The following is a 19,167-nucleotide window of genomic DNA, read 5'->3' on the forward strand; positions in this document are numbered from 1 at the left end:
TCTGAATAATATGTGCAACTGTAGTCACAGGAACATCAAGCTACTTGGAGATGGTCTTTTAACCTTTACCTTTAACATGCTTATCTATAATTTTATTTCTAATCTCCCGAGACAACTCTTTCTTTGCTTTCTCTGGTCCATGTTTAGTGTGGTACACACCATGTTACCAAACATCACAGTGAGTATCTGTAGCCCTATATACAGGCCCACTGACTGATTACAAGATTGTAGACACCTGTGATGCTAATTAGTGGACACAACTTGATTTAACATGTCCCTTTTGTCACATTATTTTCAGGGGTACCATCATTTCTGTCCAGGCCTATTTCATGAGTTTAATTTTTTTTTTAATTCTGTGGAAGCAGGGTTGAAAAGCAATGACTGACTTTCATTTGTTCATTTTCATAGATTTTTAATTTATTACTTTTGTCGGACTCAAGTTATTTCTGTGACCATCGTGGGTTTTTCTTTCATTAAACGAGGAGTACCAACAATTTTGACCACGTGTGTATGTGTTCTGAGCAGCGTTGGTCTTGCTATTCTGAGCAGATACCATCTTCAGTGTTGTGTATTCAGTGAGTGCAGCTCCCAGGAACATACTGCTGCTTTATTAGAAGACTTTTCTCTGCGTGTCTGCCGTTCACTACCTATCACTGTCACACTGGTGTGTGCTCTAATGCCAGTGAAAACAATCTGATCAGAGCTAAGACCAGTGTAATCGCGCGATAACTGGTGAGATCTTACTGCTTAGTGAAGAGAGATGCCAGGAAGTGTTCTCATACTTGCGGCTTCCGGAAAGATCGATCCCCACCAGCCATGAGTATATTACAGTTGTCCCTGCCTGTCAGCAGCTTCTCTGTCTATCACTATCACACTCGTCTTTGCTCCGATCAAAGCGTTCTCACTCCGATCAGAGCACAGACCACTGTGTCATTAGTAGGTAGTGAAGCTGCAGGTACGCTGAGAAAGGTCTTTAATAAAGTAGTAGTATGGACTGGGGGGAAGCGTGCTTCCATTCTCTGCCTTTGCATGTGCATTAGAAACATGCGTGGTGCAGAGGGACCATTGAGTGACCATGCAGTCCACAAGAAGGCAGAGCGCTTCCACTGAAATATAGGTACAAAAAAACAAAGATTTTTAGGTAAATACTGAATTTTAAAGCAGTCAATATCTAAAATAATAATAATACACACACATATAACTATATTTTTTAATAAAACTAGATTTTTGGTGACAAGTTCTCTGTAAGGCTGGCAGAAAGACATAGTCTACTACATTTTTGGTGCCCGCCTCCAATAGGCATATATACGACCGAAAATTATGAATGACTGACCACACTGTAACTCAGTCTGCATCATTACCATCAATGGCCCCATTAGTGCATAAGCCTGAATCCAATTTTTGGGGGGTTTGAACATAAGCCCAGATGCAGCCACTGAATGTGGAGTGAAACATTATGTGAACATGGCCTTAGACAAAAAGGTACTAAATGAAAGATATGTTTCTGTGTCATGTGTACATTGCTAAGACCTTAGTACTAATGGGACCTTACTAGAACATTTCACTAATTTTAACATCTTTTTTTATACAGCACCCCCAGACAATGATGTGTTGAGTTACCTAGCTCAGCTCTATGCCAAAAATAATGCCAATATATACAGTGGACACTCTTGTTCTAGCTCAGTTTTTAATAATGGCGTCACCAATGGTGCTACCTGGTACGAAATTAAAGGTGAGGACACTCATGTATGCAGGGCTGAAAGCCTTTCTATTATATAGCATTGTATACTCTTTAAATAATGTTTGTGTAAAGTACTAAAGGAAGTTTTGACAAACTGGTTGAGACTATCGGTCTGAAGTTGCCCATACACAAGACGCTCTTAGTTGGCTTGCAGGTAACAAAGGATAAAGTTTCTTATAATTTATAATGCCCAATCCTCTTTTGTACTAACACTTGTCATTGTGGGATATTTACAATGCACATCAAATTTTCTTTAGGATCTTATGCATTTTATGTCTATGGACAGTTTTAGGCAACATTTACATTATATTTAGGAGATCTATTATTCTGTATTCCGTTTTAGATTAAAAGAAAGAATGAATCCTAGTACAAAAGAGTAGAAAAACATTTTCTACTTTTGTGAATTTATCCTCTTTAATGACCGAAACCCACTTTTGATATTAAAAGACATATAGATACGCAGATCTCCAAGACGTAATGGGAGATGTATTAAAACCGATAGCATTAGACTAGATGCAGCAAATTTATCATGGGGACTCATGTTGGATGACAAATTTAGCCTATATTCAGACTAACCTTATACAAATTACAGAATTTCCCGATTGACTTACTTTAGACCAGCTTTTTGTGCCAAAATGTTGGCTTAATTTGGAACATTATAAGCCACATTGTCTAAAATAAAGAAGCTTTTTTTTCAGCACAGCACCTTTACACTCAGCACTTCTTTTTTTTCTATAATATGCTCACTTCCATGTAGTACAGTCTCTTGTTTTCTTTCCATCAGACACCATCTTGAGTCCTACATCTCAGTGTCTATGCTCTAGTATAAATTACATGATCCACTAGTAAAGCATCATATGGCTAACTGTTAGGGCTCATTCACACGTTAGTTTTTTACGTGCGAGTGCTATTCATTTTTTTCACAGATAGCACTCGTACCTATAATAGTCTATGGGGCTGTTCACATGTCAGATTTTTGCCTCGGACTGAGTGGTTATTCTCACTGGTGTGTAAGGCGCTTGAGACACCGTTTCTAGGCTGCCTCTACGTACTGTTACTTACACTTAGATATATCATCAGATAGCTTGACTCAACCGCAGGAGACACGTGAAGATTCCAGAGGAAGGTTTATTTTCCAGTTGAATTCTCGTAGTTATGTATAAATACAGTAGGTAAAAAGAACTTATTCTGAAACAGAGATGTAGACACATGCACTTCTTAAGATAACTGTATAGTCGCCACTTAGTGTTGGACGTACCTGTTCCAAATTAAATTGTAAAGTTCAAATACATGCACGGAAGAGCCACATCTGATATATTGAGCACCAAGGCAGATCTCTGTTTATTACATCATGGTCACTCATATATCTGGCATTCTCTGGACATACAATGTAGATATAATAGGCTCAGCTTATCTTTACATACGTCTCATTGGCTACAGTTAATATCATTTACACCCACCTTTAAGGGTCTTAGGTGTGTCTACTCTTTTACCTTTGTACTTTCTTATGTGTTATCTCTAAGTCAGGTTAGACAAAGCAATGCATGTGACTCTTAATCTAAACACACACAGTCAGTCTCCATTTCATGAAGGAGGAGATGGACATAACAAGGGAGTCAACATAGATAAATATCTCCTGCACTCACAGCTGACATACAGAATGAGGAAGCAGCAAGAGGTTACTGACATCAGAGTCACATGGAGAGAAGGAGGGCAACTTCTAAAAAGGGGCAAACCCCATTGCAAGGTCAACCAATAGAGGCTTAAAAAACGCTGATAAAAAATGCTAGTGAAAAACCCCCCAAAAAAAGCTTAAGGATTATAAAACACCAGACAAAAGAAGAGTTTACTGAAGTCTCTTCCTTGAATGTCAATGTTTGCTGACGTATCCTGCTTGAAAAACTTAATTACAGCATACTCTTAAAGGATATGTACACCTTCAATGGCATTTTTTACTTTTTAATTAAATTAAACGCATGTATTTGGCTCACTGATGGATTTTCAATTAAATCATTCTGCAGCCAGCAGTAGACAAAACAACACAGAGACTACATAAGGCAAACAGTGCAACATTTTAATGAAGCTAAGCTTCAAAAAAGCCACAAGCACAGACTTTTAAGAAAAAGAATACACCCTCTCACCCCTACAAGGTGTCCTTTTCTTTTAAAGTGACAGATTTATTGGTCTATTATACCAAACATAGGAATATTGTCTACTGGATTATTTCTTGCAAAATCTGCTTTGGTTCACCTTTGGGTATCATCATATAGTTTTAAGGTATGTGCACAGAGCTTTTTGGAACGGTTACTATCCAAAAGATGCAAGAAAACTCGCTAAAAAAAAAATACTTGAAATACATTTCCTATTCACTTTTATTGTAAAACCACTTTGCGCGTCATACAGTACAGACCAAAAGTTTGGACACACCTTCTCATTTAAAGATTTTTCTGTATTTTCATGACTATGAAAATTGTACATTCAGTGCATCAAAACTATGAATTAACACATGTGGAATTATATACTTAACAAAAAAGTGTGAAACAACTGAAAATATGTCTTATATTCTAGGTTCTTCAAAGTAGCCACCTTTTGCTTTGATGACTGCTTTGCACACTCTTGGCATTCTCTTGATGAGCTTCAAGAGGTAGTCACCAGAAATGATTTTCACTTCACAGGTGTGCCCTGTCAGGTTTAATAGGTGGGATTTCTTGCCTTATAAATGGGGTTGGGACCATCAGTTGTGTTGTGCAGAAGTCTGGTGGATACACAGCTGATAGTCCTACTGAATAGACTGTTAGCTGCTTTTTTCTTGCCATAATACAAATTCTAAGTAAAGAAAAACGAGTGGCCATCATTACTTTAAGAAATGAAGGTCAGTCAGTGCGAAAAATTGGGAAAAATTTGAAAGTGTCCCCAAGTGCAGTTGCAGAAACCATCAAGCGCTACAAAGAAACTGGCTCACATGAGGAAAGGAAGACCAAGAGTCACCTCTGCTTCTGAGGATAAGTTTATCCGAGTCACCAGCCTCAGAAATCACAGGTTAACAGCAGCTCAGATTAGAGACCAGGTCAATGCCACACAGAGCTCTAGCAGCAGACACATCTCTTCAACAACTGTTAAGAGGAGACTTTGTGCAGCAGGCCTTCATGGTAAAATAGCTGCTAGGAAACCACTGCTAAGGACAGGCAACAAGCAGAAGAGACTTGTTTGGGCTAAAGAACACAAGGAATGGACATTAGACCAGTGGAAATCTGTGCTTTGGTCTGATGAGTCCAAATTTGAGATCTTTGGTTCCAACCACCGTGTCTTTGTGCGACGCAGAAAAGGTGAACGGATGGACTCTACATGCCTGGTTCCCACCGTGAAGCATGGAGGAGGAGGTGTGATGGTGTGGGGGTGCTTTGCTGGTGACACTGTTGGGGATTTATTCAAAATTGAAGGCATATTGAACCAGCATGGCTACCACAGCATCTTGCAGCGGCATGCTATTCCATCCGGTTTGCGTTTAGTTGGACCATCATTTATTTTTCAACAGGACAATGACCCCAAACACACCTCCAGGCTATGTAAGGACTATTTGACCAAGAAGGCGAGTGATGAGGTGCTACGCCAGATGACCTGGCCTCCACAGTCACCAGACCTGAACCCAATCGAGATGGTTTGGGGTGAGCTGGACCGCAGAGTGAAGGCAAAAGGGCCAACAAGTGCTAAGCATCTCTGGAAACTCCTTCAAGATTGTTGGAAGACCATTTCCGGTGACTACCTCTTGAAGCTCATCAAGAGAATGCCAAGAGTGTGCAAAGCAGTCATCAAAGCAAAAGGTGGCTACTTTGAAGAACCTAGAATATAAGACATATTTTCAGTTGTTTCACACTTTTTTGTTAAGTATATAATTCCACATGTGTTAATTCATAGTTTTGATGCCTTCAGTGTGAATGTACAATTTTCATAGTCATGAAAATACAGAAAAATCTTTAAATGAGAAGGTGTGTCCAAACTTTTGGTCTGTACTGTATGTTCACTGTTTTGAGGGTATTTCTTCCACTTCAAGTTTTAAAAAGCGCCTGGTGGGAAAAAAGAAAGTGCATGTCACTTCTTTGAAGCATTTTCTGATGGAAAACAATCCATACAAGGCACTGTCCGTTCAAAATGCTGCAAAAAAAGGTTTTAGAAGAAAAATTCTAAAAAAACACGCTTAAAAACTATTCAAAACTGCTTCAGAAAAATAAAAATTCCCGAAAGGAGGAATGTTTCCTGAAGCTTTTTCCATTAAAAAATTGATCGTTTTTTTTTTACCGCCTAATAAAATATCTGTTTGCACATACTTTTATAAATAGTAGATAAGCTCCTGCAGCTTTTCCTGTCAGCAGATTACAGGCTACTTGATTACAACTTTTATTGTATGTCTCATTCACATAATGCAGGCTGATGGGAATCTCAGACAATGGTGAGTATTTGAAATATCCTTTATTTGTATGATTTGATCATTCCTGTTATATGCAACATACTAGTATTCAGTAAGGTAACCTATGACATCCCAGCACACGTGGAATGTCATTGGTTGGCAATTGCAAAGGCAGCTCCTGGCAGTGGATCTTAATGATTTACATGCCAAAGTGCATTTAGAGTGGCACAACATCAAAGAGTTTTGAAAATGTTTTCATTTTGTCATCATTTGCAAATCATTAACATGTCCATCCATCCTGTGATTTGCATAATTCCTTGATTATTCCTTCTTGATGCGTTGAGTAGTGTACACTGGGTACAGAAAGTATTCAGACCCCTTTAAATTTTTCACTCTTTGTTTCATTGCAGCCATTTGGTAAATTCTAAAAATTTCATTTTTTTACTCATTAATGTACACTCTGCACCCCATCTTGAATGAAAAAAACAGAAATGTAGACATTTTTGCAAATGTATTAAAAAAGAAAAACTGAAATATCACATGGTCATAAGTATTCAGACCCTTTGCTCAGTATTGAGTAGAAGCACCCTTTTGAACTAGTACAGCCATGAGTCTTCTTGGGAATGATGCAACAAGTTTTTCACACTTGGATTTGGGGATCCTCTTCCATTCTTCCTTGCAGATCCTCTCCAGTTCCGTCAGGTTGGATGGTGAACGTTGGTGGACAGCCATTTTCAGGTCTCTCCAGAGATGATCAATTGGGTTTAGGTCAGGGCTCTGGCTGGGCCAGTCAAGAATAGTCACAGAGTTGTTCTGAAGCCACTCCTTTGTTATTTTAGCTGTGTGCTTAGGGTCATTGTCTTGTTGGAAGGTGAACCTTCGGCCAAGTCTGAGGTCCAGAGCACTCTGGAAGAGGTTTTCATCCAGGATCTCTCTGTACTTGGCCACATTCATGTTTCCTTCAACTGCAACAGTTGTCCTGTCCCTGCAGCTGAAAAACACCTCCATAGCATGATGCTGCCACCACCATGTTTCACTGTTGGGATTGTATTGGGCAGGTGATGAGCAGTGCCTGGTTTTCTCCACACATACCGCTTAGAATTATTATCAAAAAGTTCTATCTTTGTCTCATCAGACCAGAGACTCTTATTTCTCATAGTCTGGGAGTCCTTCATGTGTTTTTGAGCAAACTCTATGCAGGCTTTCATATGTCTTGCACTAAGGAGACGCTTCCGTCGGGCCACTCTGCTATAAAGGCCCGACTGGTGGAGGGCTGCCCTGATAGTTGACTTTGTGGAACTTTCTCCCACCTCCCTACTGCATCTCTGGAGCTCAGCCAAAGGTGTGTGCCTTTCCAAATCAAGTCCTGTCAGTTTAATTAAACACAGCTGGACTCCAATGAAGGAGTAGAACCATCTCAAGGAGGATCACAAGGAAATGGACAGCATGTGACTTAAATATGAGTGTCTGAGCAAAGAGTCTGAATACTTATGACCACGTGATATTTCCGTTTTTCTTTTCTAATAAATTTGCAAAAAATTCTACATTTCTGTTTTTTTTCAGTCAAAATGGGGTGCAGAGTGTACTTTAATGAGAAAAAAATGAACTTTTTAGAATTTACCAAATGGCTGCAATGAAACAAAGAGTGAAAAATTTAAAGGGGTCTGAATACTTTCCGTACCCACTGTATATATGTCTAAACCAGCCACTTGGCTCCTGACCCGAACGTGACAGCTTCATATACATACATGCACTTGTTGACTTTGAGTCAAAAGACCCTTAGCATTTCTGGACATTTTAGTCTACACTTGGACCATAAATATCAACAGTGGGAAACTGGCCTTCAGCGTGGTTTCAATAAGCTGAAATGCATTTACGTTAAATATTACAGCTGCAATACCTGAAAATCAGCAATTCTTTTAAACAGAATTTAGATATGGGTATGTGCACACCAAGTTTTTTGAGACATTCAGAAACCACAAGTTTTTCCAATCAGAAACAGCTACAGGAAATTCTTCTTTTTGGGGGGGAGTTTTTCTTTTCCTTAAGTGTTTTTGAAGAGGTTTTAAAGGTTTTGGAAAATTGTTTTTTTTTAGCTCTTAGCAGCTTTTTGATTAAACAGAACTTAGGTTTTCCTTCAGTATTAGTTTCAAAGAGTGATGTGCAGTTTCTTTTTTCCACCACGCGTTTTTCAGAACCTTTAAAGGAAAAAAAATAACTAAAAAAAGACCTCACATGAACAGCAAAGTGGATTTCTGATAGAAATGAATTGGAAGAGTTTCCAAGTTTTTGAAGAAGATTTTGGAGAGGATCAACTCCAAAAGATTCCTCAAAAACGCCCTAAGGCAGGGATGGCAAACTCAAACACACAGAGGGCCAAAATGAAAAACTTGGACTAAACTGTGGGTCAACCAGTATACAGTGTAATGAGCCCCTCATAGCCCTCCATACAGTATAATAGGTCCCACACAGTCCTCCATACAGAATAATGGTCGCACATAGTCCTCCATACAGTATAATGGGCTCCACATAGTCCTCCTTATAGTATTATGGGCCCACATTGCCTTCTATATAGTATGGAGGACTATGTGGGGCCCATTATACATTATAATGGGACCCACATAGTCCTCCATGCAGTATAATGGGCCCCACATAGTCCTCCATACAGTATAATGGGCCCCACATGATCCTCCATACCGTATAATGGGCCCCACATGATCCCTCCATACAGTATAATGGGCCCCACATGGTCCTCCATACAGTATAATGGGCCCCACATGGTCCTCCATACAGTATAATGGGCCCCACATGGTCCTCCATACAGTATAATGGGCCCCACATGGTCCTCCATACAGTATAATGAGCCCCAAATGGTCCTCCATATAGAATAATGAGCCCCACATGGTCCTCCATACTGTATAATGGGCCCCACATGGTCCTCCATACAGTATAATGGGCCCCACATGGGCCTCCATATAGTATAATGGGCCCCACATGGGCCTCTATACAGTATAATGGGCCCCACATAGTCATCCATACAGTATAATGGGCCCTACATAGTCTTTATAGTATTTTGGGCCCCACACAGTCCTCCATACAGAATAATGGCCGCACATAGTCCTCCATACAGTATAATGGGCTCCACATAGTCCTCCTTATAGTATTATGGGCCCACATTGCCTTCTATATAGTATGGAGGACTATGTGGGGCCCATTATACATTATAATGGGCCCCACATAGTCCTACATGCAGTATAATGGGCCCCACATAGTCCTCCATACAGTATAATGGGCCCCACATGATCCTCCATACAGTATAATGGGCCCCACATGGTCCCCCATACAGTATAATGGGCCCCACATGATCCTACATACCGTATAATGGGCCCCACATGATCCCTCCATACAGTATAATGGGCCCCACATGGTCCCCCATACAGTATAATGGGCCCCACATGGTCCTCCATACAGTATAATGGGCCCCACATGGTCCTCCATACAGTATAATGGGCCCCACATGGTCCTCCATACAGTATAATGAGCCCCAAATGGTCCTCCATATAGAATAATGAGCCCCACATGGTCCTCCATACTGTATAATGGGCCCCACATGGTCCCCCATACAGTATAATGGGCCCCACATGGGCCTCCATATAGTATAATGGGCCCCACATGGGCCTCTATACAGTATAATGGGCCCCACATAGTCATCCATACAGTATAATGGGCCCTACATAGTCTTTATAGTATTTTGGGCCCCACACGGTCCTCCATACAGAATAATGGCCGCACATAGTCCTCCATACAGTATAATAGGCTCCACATAGTCCTCCTTATAGTATTATGGGCCCACATTGCCTTCTATATAGTATGGAGGACTATGTGGGGCCCATTATACATTATAATGGGCCCCACATAGTCCTACATGCAGTATAATGGGCCCCACATAGTCCTCCATACAGTATAATGGGCCCCACATGATCCTCCATACAGTATAATGGGCCCCACATGGTCCCCCATACAGTATAATGGGCCCCACATGGTCCTCCATACAGTATAATGGGCCCCACATGGTCCTCCATACAGTATAATGGGCCCCACATGGTCCTCCATACAGTATAATGGGCCCCACATGGTCCTCCATACAGTATAATGGGCCCCACATGGTCCTCCATACAGTATAATGGGCCCCACATGGTCCTCCATACAGAATAATGAGCCCCACATGGTCCTCCATACAGTATAATGGGCCCCACATGGTCCTCCATACAGTATAATGGGCCCCACATGGGCCTCCATATAGTATAATGGGCCCCACATGGGCCTTTATACAGTATAATGGGCGCCACATAGTCATCCATACAGTATAATTGGGCCCTACATAGTCCTTATAGCATTTTGGACCCTACATTGCCTTCTATACAGTATAATGGACCCCACAAGGTACTCGATACAGAATAATGACCCCACATAGGGGTGGTGGTTCTGGTGTCGTGGGTCAGATACAATCACCCTGTGGGCCAGATTTGGCCGCCCACTGGCCAGAGTTTGAAATATATGCCCTAAGGGTTTCTCACTGCTTCTATTTCTGCCATTTAAAGATGTTCGTTTTTCAAGCAGAAGACGCTTCAGGAAACTTATTTTCTCTGAATTCTAAAAAGTTTTTACTAGTTCTTTTTTGCTGTATTTTTTTGCATTTTCTGGACTGTTTTGAACTCCATTAAGTGATCAAGAAAATGTTAGCATTTTTTTTTCCAGTGGAAAATGCTCAGAAAATCGTCTGGCGTCTTCTGGGCATCTTTTTAGTTTTCCCATTGACTTCTATTATTATGTATTGAGTGTCTTCATAGCGCAAGACGCTAGAAGAATATACATGTCACTTCTTTTAAATGATTGGCGTATTTGGAAAGCATTTTTTGCTGTGTTTTCTGTGGGGAAAAAAACCCTGAAAAAATGCAGTGTGAACACACTCTTAGGCTATGTTCACATAGTATTTTGAGGAGTGGATCAGCTGTAAAATCCTCTTCAAAAACTGCTTATAACACTGTTCATTTTCAAGGGATAATCCACTTTGCTATTATATGAGGTTATTTGTTTTCTGAAGAGGTTTTGAAAAACACCAAACGGAAAAACGAAAGCGAGTGTCAATTCTTTGAAGCAGACCCCAAAGGAAACTTCTCCATACTGAGCACTGTCCAATTAAAGGGCTGTGAAAAAAAATGGTTTGGGAAAAAAACACTTCCAAAACTCTACAGAAAAACAAAAACTCCTCAAACACCCCCCCAAAAAAGGAGTTTCCTGAAACGATTTCTGCTTTAAAAACTTAAAGTTTTTGAAATCTTCAAAAAACATAGTGTGAACATAGTCTAATGGTGATCAGAATATTCTGTAGAAAAACGTAAATGTTTGCAGCTTTAAATGGACTGACGGACACTGACTGATCAGCATTAGGACCCGCTGTCAGTCAGAGCAGGGGGCACGGTTACAGCCGCTGCCCACTATACACAGAGCGGTGACTAAACCCACGCACCAGCGCCGCTCGTGACTGAAACTAGAAGACTACCGGGGAAAATAAAGTTAATTTTGTCCCGGGGATCTAAGTGTGAGCGCCGGGCAAGTTCAGAATGCTATTAACCCTATATCTGCCGGTTAATAGCATTTATTCACGTGACAGGTTCTTACTAATTATAAAACGTACGCACATATTTCTGTGTGCTCATGAAACACAAACCTCCATTTTATGTTACATGCCATTCCCACTCATGTATATTCTTCAGTTCGTCATTACATTTTTTTTCTCTTGCATGTTAAATTGACTAGAAATTCTTAGAACTTGTTGGACGGAGGTTACAGTTGGAGGTTATGTAACTAATAATGAAACTGAGAGTTAATATTTGGTGTATTCTGAGCATGATACTTCTATATTCACCTGTGTGGTTAGACATATGTGACCTACACCCTTGATGATTCCAGGTGGCATGCAAGATTATAACTACATCTTCAGACAGTGCATGGAAATCACCCTCGAGGTGTCATGCTGTAAATATCCAGATGCCTCCGCACTTCAGGGGTTTTGGAATGACAACAAAGTGTCGGTTATGGATTACATGAAGCAAGTCCATATGGGTACGTGACTAATCATCTAAGTTAATGATGAGAAAAGAAATCAAAGTGACTTAAAATATCATTAAGAGAAAAAAACAAGAAGCAATCAACTGATCGTAAATTGCAGGAATGTGGCATATTTAGACTAAATGTACAAAATGGAACAGCATGGAAATTCAGCTGTGAATGAAGATAGTAGGTGTTGCTTCTCTGTAGGCGTTCATTTACGGGAAGCTCACACGTTGTGAATTTGCAGATGACATTTTATCAAATCGAACGTGGCTCAACATTTCTGCGCAGGCTTTTAAATGCAAAATCTTTGTGCGCGGATTTCACTCTGCAATAGAAATTTGAGATAAAATCTGCAGCAAAATCCGCATGAAATCAGCAATTGATCTGAAAAGAAGGAAAAGTGTAGTTAATAAACTAAGAGCTTGTTCACACATTGCAGATTTGCAGCAGATTTTACGTCCAGATTTAGAGACGGGAAATTCACAGCATAATTAAGTAGCAACAAAGTGAATTAGACTTCAAGAATCTCATTCCCACACTGCGGATTATTTCCGTATGGAAATTGAGCGGTGTTGCGTACTGTACAAATACACTGCATGCCCCTTATTTGTGCCGTTTTCACTGGCAATATCACCCTTTACAATGAATGAGATGAAATTCACAACAGTATCCGAATACTTTCAGATTTAGTTACATACATAATTTAATGTATATGCAGCAGTAGGATTACTCCATCCTAGCTGCATTACTCTACATTTATCAATATTAAATTCACCTGCCATTGCTAATGGCTAATTTAAAATAAAAAATTAAATCCCACAAGCGTTTGGAACATCTAACTTCATAGCTAATTTAACTACTTCACACAACGATCAATTTCCATTTTTGTTTTCGTTGTTTCCTCCCCTTCTTCCAAGAGCCATAACTTTTTTATTTTCCGTCCACATAGCTGTATGAGGGCTTGTTTGTTGCGGGATGAGTTGTACTTTTGAATGACTCTATTCATTTTATCATGTGATGTACTGGAAAGTGGGGAAAAAATTCAAAGGGTTAAAATTGCAATAAAAGTGCAATTCTACAATTGTTTTTCTTTTTTTTTTTCCTTTACCATGTTCACTATATGGTAAAACTGGCCTGGCAATATGATTCTCCAGGGCAGTATGATTACACCAATACCAAACACGTATAGTTTTTTTTTATTTAAAATGGTGAAATAAATTGAGAAATTTCTTTAAAAAAAAAAAAAAAAAAGTAAATAAAATATACAGGGTGGGCCATTTATATGGATACACCTAAATTAAATGGGAATGGTTGATGATATCAACTTCCTGTTTGTGGCACATTAGTATATGGGAGGGGGAAAACTTTTCCAGATGGGTGGTGACCATGGCGGCCATTTTGAAGTCGGACATTTTGGATCCAACTTTTTTTTTTCCAAAGGGAAGAGGGTCATGTGACTCATCACACTTCTTGAGAATTTCATAAGAAAAACAAATAGTGTGCTTGGTTTTAATGTAACTTTATTTTTTCATGAGTTTTTTACAAGTTTATGACCACTTATAAAATGTGATCAAAGTGCTGCCCATTGTGTTGGATTGTCAATGCAACCCTCTTCTCCCACTCTTGACACACTGATAGCAACACCACAGAAGAAATGCTAGCACAGGCTTCCAGTATCCGTTATTTCAGATGCTGCACATCTCGTATCTTCACAGCATAGACAATTTCAGATATCCAGTGGCATTGAGGTTTCTATTGATGAAGAATGGCCCCCACTATCTTTGTACCCCATATACCACACCATACTATCAAGATGCGAGATGTGCAGCATCTGAAACAACGGATACTGGAAGCCTGTGCTAGCATTTCTTCTGCGGTGTTGCTATCAGTGTGTCAAGAGTGGGAGAAGAGGGTTGCATTGATTGGGGTGTCTGGGGCCCACAGGGGAATTGACTCTAAGGGTCCATCCTACAGCTATATGCAAATATCTGTTAGTGGTTATCCCAGTTATAGTGGAGCGGCAGGTGGGATGTCTGACCGCAGCAACATTCATTCTCTTTGGGGCTTCCAGAAAAAAAAAAAGCGCAGCGCTCGCAGCCACTGAGGGAATGAATGGATCAGTGGTTAAGTCGCACATGCCGCTCCAGTCTAATGGGGAGAAAAGCTCCAAATTTTGCCGCTTGGGTCCCAGCAGTCAGACCTCCACCAATCAATACTTTATCACTTATCCTGTGGAGAGGTGATTACTTTTTTCACCGGAGAAGCCCTGTAAGTGCATCTCTACCTGTGTTCTAAGTATCGCTAATGGAAATAAAGAATCGTCTCCTAATTAATATCAGAGAAAACAAATGACGCCATACACAACACAATCCACTATACCAACACCAATAATACCATATACAAGGGAGAATACCGCCACACCATGACCAAACCACATATTTCCAGCATATAGCGACCAAGTAATACCACATACAAGGGACAAATACCTCCACACCATGACCAGACCACATATTACCACCACATAGTGACCAAATAATACCACATGCAAGGAACAAATACCACCATACCATGACCAAACCTCATATTACCACAACATAGTGATCGAATAATACCACATACAAGGGACAAATACCATCATCACACCATGACCAGACCACATAGTGACTGAATAATATTACATACAAGGAATAAATACCGCCACACCTTGGTCAGACAGCATATTACCCCCACAAAGTGACCAACTACTACAATACTAATCATGAATACAAACCACGATACTAACAACACTGTTATTACCACCAGTGACATTATACACATGAGCTTTGTATATAGTGTCAGTGTACAGGTAACACAGTGATCACCAGTGACATTATACACAGGAGCTCTGTATATAGTGCATAGGTAATACAGTGATCACCAGTGACACAGGAGCTCTATATATAGGGTATAGTGTACAGGTAATACAGGGATCACCAGTGACATTATACACAGGAGCTCTATATATAGGGTATAGTGTACAGGTAATACAGTGATCACCAGTGATATTATACACAGGAGCTCTATATATAGGGTATAGTGTATGGGTAGTACAGGGATCACTAGTGACATTATACACAGGAGCTCTGTATATAGTGTATAGTGTACAGGTAATACAGTGATCACTAGTGACATTATACACAGGAGCTCTATATATAGGGTATAGTGTACAGGTAATACAGTGATCACCAGTGACATTATACACAGGAGCTCTATATATAGGGTATAGTGTATGGGTAGTACAGGGATCACTAGTGACATTATACACAGGAGCTCTGTATATAGTATACAGTTTATAGTGTCAGTGTACACATAATACCGGGATCACCAGTGATATTATACACAGGAGCTCTGTATATAGTGTATAGTGTACAGGTAATACAGTGATCACTAGTGACATTATACAGGGGAACTCTGTATATAATGTATAGTGTGCGTGCACATGTAACACACTGACTCACCAGTGATGTCTCTAGGTGAAGCCTTTCATCTTCGCTTTTCTTCTGCATCTAGCACAGACCGCCATCACTTCTTCCAGGCAGGACCCGTCATTGCAGAAAAATAACACACAGTTATCAATAGCTGATCTCTTCTGGAGCACATTCCCCACTTTTTCCCCAACTTCTACACTACTCCAGTTGAAAAAAAAAGTGACATAGTGCCGCCCTGCACAGTAATAGTACCCCCTTTATGTTCACCCCCATGGAAAACAGTTTCCTAAAAAGTAAATTATATTATAGTAGTAATAATGTCCCTAAATTGGACCCTAAAAAGTAATTAAGTTCCTCACTTGCTACCATAAACTAATAATGTATGTTCCTCAATCTGCCCCCCAAAAAGTAAATAAGTCCCTCATTCTGATCCCCTTTATTTAATAATGTCCCCCAGCCTGGCCCCCTATGTCTCTTGTCCATCCTGGCCCCCATATGTCCCCTTCTGTCAAGTCTGGGCCCCCATATGTCCCATGTCCAGCCTGGCCCCCATATGTCCAGCCTTGGCCCGTATAACCCTTATCCAGCCTGGCCCCCATATGCTCCTTGTCCTGCCACCCCATATAGCCATCCTGGTCTCCATGTGTCCATTGTCCTGGCTCCCCCCATAAAGCCATCCTGTCTCCCATATAGTCACCCTGGCCCCCATATCCCTTGTCCTGCCCCCCATATAGCCATTCTGGTCCCCATATATCCTGGCACCCGCCATAAAGCCATCCTTCCCCCATATCCCTTGTCCTGCCCCCTTTATAGCCATAATGGTCCCCATATGTCTATTGTTCTAGTGCCCCCATATATCCATCCTGGTCCCTTGTCCTGCCCCCCCCCCTCATATAGCTATCCTGGTCCCCATCTGTCCATTGTCCTGGCTCCCCCATATATCCATCCTGGTCCCTTGTCTTGACCCCCCCCCCCACCATATGTGCATCCTTGTCCCTTGTCCTGGCCCCCGCGTCATGCTGCTTCCACAGAAGGAAAAAAAAAAAAAGATTGCTCTTACCTTCCTGCGCCATGCGGAGTCTTTCTCTACAGATCCGGCTGACATGAGTGCGCCTGTGGCAGCCGGCACATGACAGTGACGTCATATGCCGGCGACGTCAGACGCACAATCGTCAGTGCTCATTGGAATGTGCGACGCGGCGGTTCAGGTAATGAACGCTGCATGCATGTGCCCCAGCACATACACTGCCTACACTTTTAAAGGGCCCGTGTCCCTAAAAACTGCAGGCTTTTTTTTTTTTTCTTCCCCGTCTCCTCTGCAGCAAGGGCGCACCGAGGAATTCCTTGATACCCCGCCAGGTCAGTCCGACCCTCGAGCGGCATTTAACAGGTTAAAGGCAGATGATGCCTGACTTAAGATGATGACTTTGAGCCAGCATCAAAGTCAGAGGCACGACATGTGACTTAAATGAAGGGGTTAAAGGTTTTCCAAACGCCATAGTCAATGGTATAGAGATCATTAAGTGAACTCAGTGAAACTATGCAAACACGTTCGTTGTTGAGTAGGCTTCTGAGATTTGTACTCTGTATTCCCTCTCAATGACCTGGCAGGAATAAAAGGGCAAGTGCTAGACACAAATGGAGTACCCATCGAAAATGCTGTAGTGGATGTCCAGGGCAGACAACGCATATGTCCGTACCGAACTAATAAAAATGGGGAATATTACCTTCTGCTTCTTCCAGGAACATACACATTCGATGTAAGTAACAACGATGTACTGTATATGTATTGAATATTTAATGTCGTCTACAGTAATCTGAGGAGTAATATTATGGACTTTCTGGGTGGGTGCATATAGGACAGGCAATAGAATGATAGCCAGCAATTAGTCCGTGCTGTCTAGAATGTATAGATTATACTTCTTCTTCCATGTTGCACCGATTGTACTCTTATCTGAGATTCCCTTTTCATAATTCAGGTTAAGATGTCGGACAAATCGATACAAAAAACAATCACCATACAACAGTCATCGACCCTATCTGCCATGACCTACAACTTCCAGTTCATTGAAACGACAAGCAGTCCTATGCCAGCAACAGGATCATGTACTCTCACTGGAGGCAGTAACAATGGCAGCACATTACAAGTATGCCTGCTGATGGTCTTGTTAAGAACGGTGTTGGTGCTCCTACATAACACACTTTAGGATGCCAAAAGACCGTCTGGAGGAAAGTCCCGAATGTGTTGGATGGAATTCACTTAAAAAATGACAACTGTCAGACAAGCCACAAAACTACTGTGCAGGAATGTTATTCTGTGTTTATGACCAGGGATAAATATATTTTATATATTCTGTACTAATGTGTGTGATTTTTTTTTCTTTCCCATTAATGCTGTCTCCCTAGAATAAGCTCTAAATGTTTGATCCCTAGGGGTCTGACCATGTGGATCTCTGCCAAACCGCAGCAGACTATCAGCAGGATTTCACCCCAGAACTATTTATATGTTCATGTAGTTCTTTCAAAGACAAATCCGGCAATACCTTTAGGCTACGTTCCCACAATGAGCTTTTGATTATGCAGATTTTCTGCACTTATGTAAATTAGGTTACTTGCATTTTTTTCATTGCGGTTTTCAGTGCATTTTTGCCTGTCTGCTATGTTATGATTTAAATTACGCTGCTTTGTTTTTGATACTTTCTGGTATTTGGCTTTGACAAAACTATTGCTACAGTCATGTGCGGATCGCATGTGTTTTCACTTATGGATTTTTCGCATCTAATGCAATTCTTTGGGGAAAATGTGCCACATAGAACTCGGCGTACTCACAACAGAAATTGACGCGGATTTGAAACAGGTCAGCTTATGCCTAGTAAAAAATCAGCACAGGGGCATGAGAGATCTATAAGGGTATGTGCCCACGGTCAGGAGACGCCAGCGGCCCCGACACTGCTGTATAGCCGCGCGGATTTCGCCCTCATTGTGCAAATGAGCAACGTGATTTTTTTTTTTCACATGCAGCTTTTTCTCATAGATGTTAGTCTATGGGGAAAGTCCATATGTGTACCCGCAAAAGAAATTTACATGCTGCAGGTCTGTAAAGACGCGCCGCATGTCAGTTTCCGTGGGTGATCCGCAGGTGCCCAGAGATACATAGTAGACATGGGATTTCTACAAATCCATCCACTATGCTGTAACATCTGGCCATTGTGGGTTTGACGCTGTATAGACATGCTGCGTCAAACTAGCAGCGGCTCCTGACCGTGGGCACATACCCTAAATCACATCCACTTTGCTGGAAATGTAAGACGCTGTTATTCTGATGCAGCGCCAAAAGCTCATTGTGAGCACACAGCCATACATGGCCAGTCCATTCCTCTGTTACTGAGAAATCAGTGTTTGAATTAAAATGCAAATGATTCTGAAGAACTATGGTC

At 41.0% G+C, this 19,167-nt stretch overlaps 1 protein-coding gene across 3 annotated transcripts in view; it reads left to right on the top strand.

The window, feature by feature from the left end:
- The window catches only part of CPM (carboxypeptidase M), a 176,299-nt gene extending 158,211 nt beyond the window's left edge, over nucleotides 1–18,088 (top strand). For all 3 annotated transcript variants that reach the window (XM_073651763.1, XM_073651762.1, XM_073651764.1), the window contains 4 exons: nucleotides 1,592–1,732; nucleotides 12,120–12,272; nucleotides 17,342–17,490; nucleotides 17,710–18,088. In XM_073651763.1, the coding sequence (XP_073507864.1) occupies nucleotides 1,592–1,732; nucleotides 12,120–12,272; nucleotides 17,342–17,490; nucleotides 17,710–17,937 (671 nt within the window). In that variant the 3' untranslated portion in view covers nucleotides 17,938–18,088. The remainder of the gene's footprint in view (nucleotides 1–1,591; nucleotides 1,733–12,119; nucleotides 12,273–17,341; nucleotides 17,491–17,709) is intronic.
- Nucleotides 18,089–19,167: the final 1,079 nt, after the last annotated feature.

Source organism: Phyllobates terribilis, unplaced genomic scaffold (genome assembly GCF_046119375.1).
Source record: "Phyllobates terribilis strain yellow unplaced genomic scaffold, ASM4611937v1 Scaffold_11__3_contigs__length_659146591, whole genome shotgun sequence".
Classification (NCBI taxonomy): Eukaryota; Metazoa; Chordata; class Amphibia; order Anura; family Dendrobatidae; genus Phyllobates; species Phyllobates terribilis.